Source organism: Sinocyclocheilus anshuiensis, unplaced genomic scaffold, assembly GCF_001515605.1.
Source record: "Sinocyclocheilus anshuiensis isolate Anshui unplaced genomic scaffold, SAMN03320099.WGS_v1.1 scaffold71, whole genome shotgun sequence".
NCBI lineage: Eukaryota > Metazoa > Chordata > Actinopteri > Cypriniformes > Cyprinidae > Sinocyclocheilus > Sinocyclocheilus anshuiensis.
This window is the reverse complement of record NW_015548203.1, coordinates 661,001-672,341: the sequence shown is the minus strand read 5'-3', so window position 1 is coordinate 672,341 and position 11,341 is coordinate 661,001. Positions and strand designations below refer to the sequence as shown.

General features: G+C 35.2%; 1 protein-coding gene across 2 annotated transcripts in view; it reads right to left on the bottom strand.

Annotated features, from left to right (window-relative positions):
* The window catches only part of LOC107653414 (tyrosine-protein phosphatase non-receptor type 18-like), a 19,808-nt gene that overhangs the window by 6,308 nt on the left and 2,159 nt on the right, over positions 1 to 11,341 (bottom strand). For both annotated transcript variants that reach the window (XM_016440125.1, XM_016440124.1), the window contains exons 2-12: positions 9,145 to 9,253; positions 7,585 to 7,661; positions 7,310 to 7,405; positions 7,143 to 7,181; positions 6,986 to 7,054; positions 6,702 to 6,764; positions 4,198 to 4,340; positions 3,738 to 3,804; positions 3,478 to 3,555; positions 3,180 to 3,257; positions 1,641 to 1,732 (exon numbers count right to left, since the gene is read on the bottom strand). In XM_016440125.1, the coding sequence (XP_016295611.1) occupies positions 1,641 to 1,732; positions 3,180 to 3,257; positions 3,478 to 3,555; positions 3,738 to 3,804; positions 4,198 to 4,340; positions 6,702 to 6,764; positions 6,986 to 7,054; positions 7,143 to 7,181; positions 7,310 to 7,405; positions 7,585 to 7,661; positions 9,145 to 9,253 (911 nt within the window). The remainder of the gene's footprint in view (positions 1 to 1,640; positions 1,733 to 3,179; positions 3,258 to 3,477; positions 3,556 to 3,737; positions 3,805 to 4,197; positions 4,341 to 6,701; positions 6,765 to 6,985; positions 7,055 to 7,142; positions 7,182 to 7,309; positions 7,406 to 7,584; positions 7,662 to 9,144; positions 9,254 to 11,341) is intronic.

Below are 11,341 nucleotides of genomic sequence, written 5' to 3'. Positions count from 1 at the left end.
AAGCCTTGTGCAGATCTACAATCTTGTCTCTGACATCCTTTGACAGCTCTTTGGTCTTGCCCATGGTGGTGGAAGAGGTTGGAATGAAAGATGCAGATTGTGTGGACAGCTGTCTTATGCACCTAACGCGCTGACATTAGGAGTAACTTCTTAAAGTGACAGGACTAATCTGTGTTCCACATGGGCACATAACCAATCTGTGGGAGCCAGAATTCTTGCTGGTTGGTAGGGGATCAAATACTTATTTCACTCACTGAAATGCAAATCAATTTCTAACCTTTATATAATGTGTTTTTTCTGGATTTTTCGGTTTTGTCTCTATCTGTTAAAATAAATCTACCATAAAAATTACAGACCCTTCATTTCTTTTTAAGTGGGCAAACTTACAAAATCAGCAGGGGATCAAATAAATATTCTCCCCACTGTATACTGTAATGTTGAATGGCTATAGTCAATGGTTAAATATTAGGGGGAAAACAGTTTCATAGAGACATCAGTAGTATTGGTATCAGTGATACTGGCCTTCAGTCATAAAAAAGATGCTATTAAACAAATATTAAAATATACTGTCTTTATGCTGTTTGTACATCAATTTGAAGATTTAATGTGAAAGTATTGCAATATAAAAGTATATACAAAACTTGGGATTAATTAATATAATTAATTAATTTCAGAAAAAATGTGCGATTAATTAGTTAATTTTTTTATCGATTGACAGCACTATTTTAATATATTACTTTTTTACTAGGGAATGCGCCAAAGACATTTATTTTTTTTACTTGGACCAGTAAAAAAAGCATCCAAGCAACACAGCAGAGAGTTGTGTGCAAACAAGCACCCACAGAAAACACAATAATCTAAACATAAAATCATCTGCATTGGTGCATAGTACAAAAATGAGTATCTCAGAAACATATGATCAAGAGATGAGATCACTAGCATGTCAATTACATTGCTAGTTTATAAGCCAAAGTCGTTTGTATTAGATTATACTGTGACGTAAGACTACACAGTAGCTCATTCACAGAAAATAGAACTGTTATCTTCCACATTTTGCTCTGGGTGGCTTGACTACATTGGTGCATTGTGGGACCACATCTACAGCAACGTCTAATGACTGCCTGTCACATTTGCATTCAGTGTTTCTTATGAAAAATGCTACTGACCCAAGGGGAACTGCAACGGCAGAACACAGTGACTTACAAATGATTAAATTGCTTGTTTGCTCTGTATAATCTGAGCATTAGCGGAAACCGCATTCGTGTAAAATATTCACATCTTTAGATCAATCATCATTACAAAAGTCATAGTCATCTGTATGCAAAGCAGAAATGTCACCATGAACAAGTGCCTGTGTAGAGAAATACATATATATGTCGATGACTCACATTAACTCTAGTTACGTGTTAGATGAGAAAAGTTCAAATCGCTCCCTGTGGTGTGCGAGACAGAACTGACAATAACAGCTTGCGAGCGTCTTGGGTGAGTCCAACTGCGTGACGCACCGTGGCGTAGTTAGCAGATTTGCGCAGTTGTCAATCTCAAACTGGCCTCTGGCATGTGTCGCCACTGCTGGTTTTAATCACAGACATCTGCAAACGGGGTTAGAAATGTGGAAATGAGGGTCTGTGTGGTCTTACCGTGTTTTAGGGGGTACGCTGATGCTGCCTAATGTTCCTGATTTCAGCGGAGTCTTCGGTGGAACCGCATTGATGTACAGAGAGGCAGATGTCTTGAGTTTCCAATATAAAAAACAGAAAAAAACACACAAACAAACTGTGAAATATGTACACAGTGTGGTAGAGCGGCTACACAAGAGCGTGTCAACTGTTGAAGGATGCCTGAACATTTGCATAGAGGAAGCACACAGCGAGTGTGTTTCCTGCTAAACTGCTTTTTTAAAGCTCACGGCTCAAAGTCTTGAGGAAGTAAAACATGATGTGATGTAAAAACAAGAGATGTAGTGGTAGAGTGAATGTATTTTAAACAAAACACTCGTAGAGGAAAATATAGATACTGTTTCTACCTACGATGTCAACAAACGGAAATCGTTCTTTTGTCACAAAGAACATCCACCATTCAATGTACCTACAAGCACAGGAACATTAGTACGTCATCCAGCACAAGAACATTAGGTAACAGCTGTTATGATGTTGTCATAATGTCATCATTCAGTTATTAGATATTTTGCAAACTATCCTAGGGACTATTGCGTACAATAAAAGTGAGAGAAGCAGAAGCTGTCAAGGCCCTACAAGGGCAAAAAACACCATCTAGGCCCCATAAGAAAGTAGTTCAATGAGTCATGGCCTACATTTCAAGTCTATGATAGCTCATTATGAGGGGATTCGCATCACTAAAGCGCTGTATTTGAATGTCTTTGAATGTATTTGAATGCAAATTTCAGCACTATGGCAGAGAGGAAGGTTATCAATGAATAGCAACTTAAATTTCAGTGTTTCTCATTAAAATCTGATGGCTTTAGATGGAGTTTGACGGCATCACTTTTGTATGGAAAACAAGCAAATATCTCTTTTTGTGTTTAGAAAATGATACAGGTTTGGACTGACATGAGAGTAAGCAAATGATGACAAAATTGCAATTTTTTGGGGGTGAAATAACCCTTTAAATTCAATATAATTACACTATTATTCAAAAGTTTGGGGTCTGTAAGATTTCTTAAAGTCTCTTATGCTCAGCAAAGTTGCATTTATTTAATCAACATACAGTAAAAACTATAATATTGTGAAATATTATAATTTAAAATATTAATTTTCTATTTGAACATTTTAAAATTCAATTTATTCCTGCGATCAAAGCTGAATTTTCAGCATCATTACTCCAGTCTTCAGTGTCACATGATCCTTCAGAAATCATTCTAATATGCTGATTTATCAATCAAGATACATTTTCTATTATTAATATTGTGTTAAAAACAGTTGCTTAATATTTTTTGTGGAATCCGTGATACATTTTTTCATGATTCTTTTATGAATTGAAAGTTCAGAAGAACAGCAGGGGAGTTGGAAAATGAGCCTATTTTCAAAAATAGTGGAGTGTTCCTTTAATGCCAATTTTGATCAATCTAATAATGCATCTTTGCTGAATAATTATTTTTTTTTCAAATAAAAAAAGAATCTTACTGACCTCAAACTTTTGAACAGTTGTTTATGTCTTACCTCTGTCTTCTCGTTTTTCATCTCCAAGACCTTCTGAAACATCTGAGCAACAGTATGAAAGACAAATGCATACTGCTCCTGGGGAGATTCACAAAAACAAAGCACTTGACATCAGGAATTCACATGGTGTTGTGAAATATGACAGACGGGGCTAAATGGGCCTATACCCATGTGATAAAAACATACAGGCTTTGATTATTACTTTAAAGTGAAGAGGCCTCAATAATTGTTCAAGAATCCATTCTGTAGATCATTTCCATTGTATGTGCCATGCAAAAAAATCACGTTCTTATGTTACCTTGGTCTGCACAGCCGAAGGTCTCTGTCTTCTGAGCTCTAACACCAGGTCAAATATATTAAAATCCTCCTGTATTTGCTGAGAATAAAAGAAAACATGTTTCATGTGTTCACTGTGTATGTGTTACATTAGTGTATATATATATATATATATATATACAGTATATAGGACACATTTGTTGCCTAATTTAACTTTAAAAATGACATGCTTCACTCTCAAGCGCTGTGCATATAATTTTGTGTTGCTTATGGTGTTCATACCTCCGTCAGCAGTAGATCATTGACATAGTCAACAGCACAGATGACCCCCGTTCTACCGCAGCCGGCACTGTAAAGAGAGAGAAGCAGTCACATTTCCATATGATGATATGATCCGTTCCCTCCTGAGTCTCAGTTCAGAGGGTCACGGGGGGGGGGATTATGGGCCATATTGTCAGACAGATCCTCTCTCATGTATATAAAGAGAGGGTAATGAGTGAATCTGTGCTGAAGTCTGGAAGTTAACTGGCTTTTCCAGCGCCACATCAGGTGCTGAATATTTAACATGTCTCGCTTCATTTAAATGGTGCCATTAAAATGCATGGAACCAGAGGAACACAGGCCGGCCCCTGCTGCACCCTAACAACACGGACCGACTAGTCCTGATGAATTTTCATGGGCAGATTGGTAATTTGTCAGAGGCACAGAAAAACACAGAGACGGCTGTGCGTGCGATACAGACCTGCAGTGGATCACTACAGGGTCCGTCTGGTTGCCCTGTTTTTGGCGAGTCAGCTCCATCATACCCAGAATGCCATCCGGCAAGTCTGGAATTCCGTGGTCCGGCCAGGCAGTATACTGGAAATGAGACAATTTACGAGTTTCCTGTGTGGAAAGATGGCGAGTGTTGACCTCTCAATGGATTACGGTTTCTTCACCAAATTACAATGCTTGAAACGAGCTAAAATGGGAAATGTCACACACTGAGAGTAATGGCGGTTCCTTGTTTGGAACCATGTCAGAGTAAACAGTGTTTTACAAGACACTCAAAATGAAGTACACTGCAATTTTGTGGTTTGACAAATTTTCCTTAAAAACACAAATAGAAACACTCTTAAAGGAATGGTTTACCCCAAATATATAGAACGGTATATATGGGTGGGTATACATACATACATACATACATACACACACACGTCAACATTTGAAGTGGATCAAAACCTTTTATCAAAGTTGTCCTAAAACAACTGGTCTTAGGACAACTTTTTTTGATCCACTTAAAATGTCGACTACTGTATATATATATATATATATATATATATACATACACACACACACACACACATTTTCTTACATGCATACATATACTAAATGTAAATACACACATTAATGTTTGTTTTGCAGAAATTAATACTTTTATTCTGCAAGGATACTTTGTTACAAATTTTCAAATAAATTATGTTCTTTTTATCTATATTCAACATTGAATCCTATCCTGTCTAAATGTATCACCGTTTACACAATATTAAGCATCACAACTATTTCCAACATTGATAATAAATGATTCTTGAGCAGCAAATCATCATATTAGAATGATTTCTGAAGGATGATGTGACACTGACTGGAGTAATGATGCTGAAAATTCAGCTTTGCCATTAATGATTTCACAATATTATTGCATTTTAATCCAATAAATGCACCCTTGGTGAGCATAAGAAAACAATATTTATTATATTTTTACACACACAGCTGTGAAAATTTTTGCCCCCTTCCTGTTTTTTTTAATTTTTTTGCATATTTGCCACACTTGAATGATTCAGATCAAACTAATTTTAATATTACACAAAGATAACCAGAGTAAAAAAATGCAGTTTTGAAATAATGATGATTTCATTTAAGGCCGAGTAAATACAAAATGCAGTTTTGAAATAATGATTTCATTTATTAAGGGAAAAAAGCTGTCCAAACCTGCCTGGCACTACGTGAAAAAGTAATTGCCCCTAAATCTAATAACTGTTTGTGCCACCCTTTACAGCAACAACTGCAATCAAGCGTTTGCGATAACTGGCAATGAGTCTTTCACATCGCTGTGGAGGAATCTTGGCCCACTCTTCTTTGCAGAATTGTATTAATTCAGCCACATTGGAGGGTTTTCGAGCATGAATGGACTGTCATTCCACACGCCACAGCATTTCAATCGGATTCAAGTCCGGACTTTTTGACTTAACCACTCCAAAACCTTAATTTTGTTTTTCTTGAGCCATTCAGAGGTGGACTTGCTGCTGTGTTTGGGATCATTGTCCTGCTGCATAACCCAAGTGCGCTTGAGGTCACAAACTGACGCTCAGACATTCTCCTTCAGGATTTTCTGATAGAGTGCAGAACTCATGCTTCCATCAATTATGGCAAGTTGTCCAGGACCTGAAGCTGCAAAGCAGCCCCAGACCATCGCACTACCACCACGTTTGACTGTCTCTTTCTTATTTTGAATCATGAACACGGACCTTAATTGAGGCAAGTGAGGCCTGCAGTTCTTTAGATGTTGTTCTGGGTTTTTTTATGACCTCCTGGATGAGTCGTCGTTGCGCTCTTGGGAGTAATTTTGGTAGGCCGGCTACTCCTGGGAAGGTTCACCACTGTTCCAAGTTTTCTCCATATGTGGTTAATGGCTCTGACCGTGGTTCGCTGGAGTCCCAAAGCCTTAGAAATGGCTTAATAACCCTTTCCAGACTGATACGTCAACTGTTTTGTTTCTCATCTGTTCTTGAAGTTCTTTAGATCGTGGCATGATGTGTTGCTCTTTAAGCATGCGTCACTTTGTCAGACAGGTTCTATTTAAGTGATTTCTTGATTCAACAGGTCTGGCAGTAATCAGGCCTGGGTGTGGCTTGTGAAATTTAACTCAGCTTTCTAAAATAATGTGGTTAATCACAGTTCTTTCGTGATTTAACAGGAGGGGACAATTAATTTCTCACGTAGGGCCAGGCAGGTTTGGACAGCTTTTTTCCCTTAATAAATTAAATCATCATTTACAAACTGCATTTTGCATTTACTTGCATTATCTTTGTGTAATATTAAAATTTGTTTGATGACCTGAATCTTTTAAGTGTGACAAATATGCAAAAATTAAAAAAAAAAAAATTCACAGTGTGTGTGTGTGTGTGTATTTTTTTCTCCCCAGAACAAATGTAATTACATCAGGTCTATATCATATTCTACTGATGACACACTAGAGACACCACTTACATCACAATATTTTACCACCAACGTCCGAACAATGACTTCCTCATTTGGTCGTGACTCCTCAAACTAAAGACAAAAATGACAGTAATCAGGAGAACTTCCCCTTGTGGGGCCTTGCAACTGCACAAACTACATTTTGCATCAAAAAAAAAAAAGTGACAAAACTCTCACGAGGCGTGACGATAACATCAAAAGTAACTGTTGTGTAAGATTAATATCCTGTATCTCAGACCGAACTGCTGAATTACGAACAATGCTCATTGTTGAGGAGCACAGAAAACACTTACGGTTGAGACAGTAAAGGGACCAAAAATAGATGTGTCTGTGGTCAATTCCCAGTAGACTTCACATTTTTTCTAAAGAACAGACAAGTTGTTAAAACAGTAAATGCCAAGAAAATGACAGGCATATGACAAAAAACAATAAATGAAATATAAAGATTACCTTTCCCATCTCAATCTCTCTACAAGCCATGATTATAACCTATCAAAAAAGAACAGACAAAAACTGAATCGATTATATCACTAAAGTGAAAATAGAAGAGATAATTCAACAAAGAGATAACGCATATTTATAGAAGCAGTCTATAATTAAGAGTCTAAGCAGCTGACCTTAACATTGTGTTGCCAAATCATACGCCAGAAATCAACCACAGTACTGCTCAAAGGGCCCTGGGTGGCAATATACATCCTGTTCTTAGCAGCTCCCTAGTGAGAAAAAATAGATTCAAAAATATTATTATTTTATACATCTACTATACTTTTAAAAATATCTGGAAAAAACTGCACCACTACACCTTTTATTCATTTTTTTGGTCACATATTATCTTGCCCGTGTATAATTAAGTGCACAATGCCCTTGATAAGAAGTTAAAACGCTGCAGTACCTTGATGAAGCTGGCATTAATATAATCAGACTCATATTCAGATGTGGTTGGAGCTAGACAGACTCTGGTCTGATCATCTGGAATACATAAAATGCAGAAAATTACCAAGGGATTTGCATATTTTTCCTCTCATCAGTGTGCGTAACTCATTTATCAGGCAACACATTGTGGAGACTCAATTATGAAATATAATGACATGTTATTGGCATTGCAATACTAAAAAAAATAACATAGTACTGTAACTATAGGAAGCATGTTTTGACAGATGTGACAGTAAATTGAAAATGATGTGACAGAGAATCATGTAAAATAACTTCAGTGCACTATTCTGTGTCATACTGAGAGAAACTGTGAGTCACAAATATTTCAAAGCTGATGAGATCTGAGCTTACTGTCAGATTTGAAAATCCTGATATCAAAGTGTGCAATATTCTAACACAAAACGTGTTAGTCTTAGAAGCATCAGGAAGAATGGGTTGCAAATAATACATGAGGCCATATGCCATTGTTTTTCCACAAAAGATATGAATTTATATCTGTCATGGAGCTGTACAATTTCTAGTTATTATTTCTACAAACATAATACAATTTTGCAATTTGTTAAAAAAAGTTCTGTTTGTGAAAACAATATATATTTCTTTTTGACACAAAATAAATGCTACTGAAAATAAAATGTAATTTTGTTTGTAGAGGGACCAGTGAAAATATAGGCCTTGTTTATATTTCTTATTAATATATTTCCTTTGCATATGTCATTTTGTCATGGTGTCATATTACAGGTTTTGTTCAGTAATTACATAAATAAATAAACAAGCAAACTGGGTCAGCAAAAACATTCTTATTGTTAGGCTCTGACAACATTTATTTATTTATGTATTCATTGTAAAATTATACATGCTGCTTTTTTGACTATATATTAATATTAGTGCTGTCAAACGATTAATTGCGATTAATCGCATCCAAAATAAAAGTTCTTGTTTACATAATATATGTGTGTGTACTGTGTATATTTATTTTGTATATATAAATACACACACATGCATGGATATATTTAAGAAAAATAGGTTACGTTTATATATTTAATATATTTATATATGATATAATTTATATGAATTTAAATATATACACGTAAATACATGTAAATATTTTCAAAATATATGCTGTATGTGTGTGTCTTTATATATACATAATAAATATACACAGTATGCACACATACATTATGTAAACAAAAACTTTTATTTTGGATGTGATTAATCGCGATTAATCGTTTGACAGCACTAATTAATATCAACCTATTAACTATATTAAATAAATTTTTTCACATAAAATATGCGTCTCACTGCAGGACTGTCTGAATTGCACTGAATTGTAAATATTACCTAAAACGTTGGCAGAACAATAACATGACAGAACATGGTCATGTTATTGGTTAGCACATATCTCTTAAAACTTGTAAAATTGTATAGAGTGAATTGCATTGAATTCAATTCGAGAAACTGCTTCACCTAGAAACAGCCTTAATAACAGAACAAAGAAAGCTTTACTGATAATCCTACGTACAGGGCAGAATATCCCTATAGCGGTTTTTCTTCGCATTTTCTTTGATTTCTCCTACCGCAGTGGCCAGGCCATAATCCTCTTTCAGTGTTGCACTTTTCTGTCGGATCAGCTGAAAAAGGAAAGAAAAAACAAAGTTTTTTTTTTAAAACAAGCATCCCTCTCATTTTAGTAGCATGTAGATGAACTGCAGCATCTGACCACAAGGTGGTGTCCTAATGCTTGTTTGCATTGCCATACAATGTCGCATTCCTTTAAATAGCTCACAAAAGCAAAGAAAAGGGTATTTGTTATTTGAGGGAGGATGTGCTTTATGAAACACTCAAGATCAAACCTCAATAAACACTTGAAACCTCCAGTATAACATGTTTACTACATTTACAATTACGCATTTAGTAGATGCTTTTTTCATGCAAAGCCATCTGCATTGCATTCAAGGTATACTTTTGACTCATTAATGGGAATCAAACCTATGACTGTTGCTGGCATCATGCTATACTGTTAGTGTAACAGGAAAGCCTTCAATTATTCTCAGACAAACAAGCAGGCTATAAATATCTGTAAACAGGGGCAGCTACATTTCCATGACTAAAACTGCTCTCTGTTTTACTTCTATTCTCTAAAAGCAGAAGAGGTCAGAACACATGGGCTATTTTCAACGCGATGCTCTCAGTTAGGTCTCCGCCAATGAAGCCACAGAGCATCACAACCCAGCATCTGCCCCTTTCACCACAAGCACTGCAGTCTCAAGTGTTTTTTCCACAGAGGCTTCAACTTCTGTCTGTGAATGCTGCCTGTAGTTAATAACTGAGAAACTAAATGAGGAACTGTAGATTGTGCTGGTTACAAATCCCCTCTTACTTTTACTAATGTAGCTGAAATGAGACAAAAAGCAACAGATACTTCTGTAAAATGTTGGTCTGACTGTATATATGATGCTCTGGCTCTCACATCCCCCCCAGTTGTTTCAAAAATGTGTTTTTACAAAAAATAAAAAATAAAAATGTTTTACTAATGTTTTCATTAAGTTATGAAAACATTATTTCTGATCAGTGTTGGGTGTATTATTAAGTAATTAATTACTGTAATTTAATTACTTTTCCCTTGAGAAAGTAATGGAATACTAATTAATTATACTGTATAGGCTATAGAACAAAACAATAGTAGATTTAACATCAAAATTCAACACCTCGTGTTAAAATAGGTGTTTTTAATGCAACCTTGTCCGTTTAAATACTTTGGTCAGTTCAAGAATAATTTACGCAATTTTATATTATTTATTTAAAAGAATTAAAAGAGCAGTTTCATATCTTTGTATCATTCAACTAGTCAAGGTTGATATGAGAATTAGAAAGTAATTCATAAGTAATGCAATACTTTTTAGAGAGAGTAATAATTATACAGTAATCTAATTACACTGTTGAATATGTAATTAGTAGCTAGTAATAAATTAATTTTACCCAAAACCGTTTCTGATGTTCTCTGAAAGTTGAAAACATTCCATTTTTTAATGTTTTAAAAACATTTTATTTCTTTGCTATGCAAACGTTAATGAAAACATTAAGGGGATGTTACTTTTGAAGGATCTCTGAACGTTGTAAAACAAGTAGAAGAACGTCTAACTAAAGACATTCCATGAACTTTTTGTGCCATTGTTTTGAGAACATTATTAAAGGCCACATAACTTGTGCAGTCTAACATTACACTTGTTCATAACTTCTCAGAATGTTCTAAATGGAATCAGCAGTGAGATCCTTCACCTCTGTTTACTGTAGCTCATGCAAATGTAGTGTGATGTTGTGTAATCTAGCCTGCAGTAATCAACTCATTTGCAAAGACACATGCAAATTAGCAGTTTGCTAAAAGTTATTAACACTATGGTAAAACTGTTCTCACTCATAAAATTAGTGACAAAAAGATAAAGATATGCACATTCATACAGTAGGAAATGTCCTTTAATATACATGTGTGTGTGTGTATATATATATATATATATATATATATATATATTGACCATATATTTTCATATACACAAAAACGTACTGTCATTGTATCATGGTACACTGATGATACAGTATATGAAGGTAACTCCATGTAACTTTTATTACCATAATCATATACCATGGTAGGCTATTTGCATGATAGTCCAATGTACTTCAAAGAACACTACACTAAAAAATGCTGGGTTAAATACAACCCA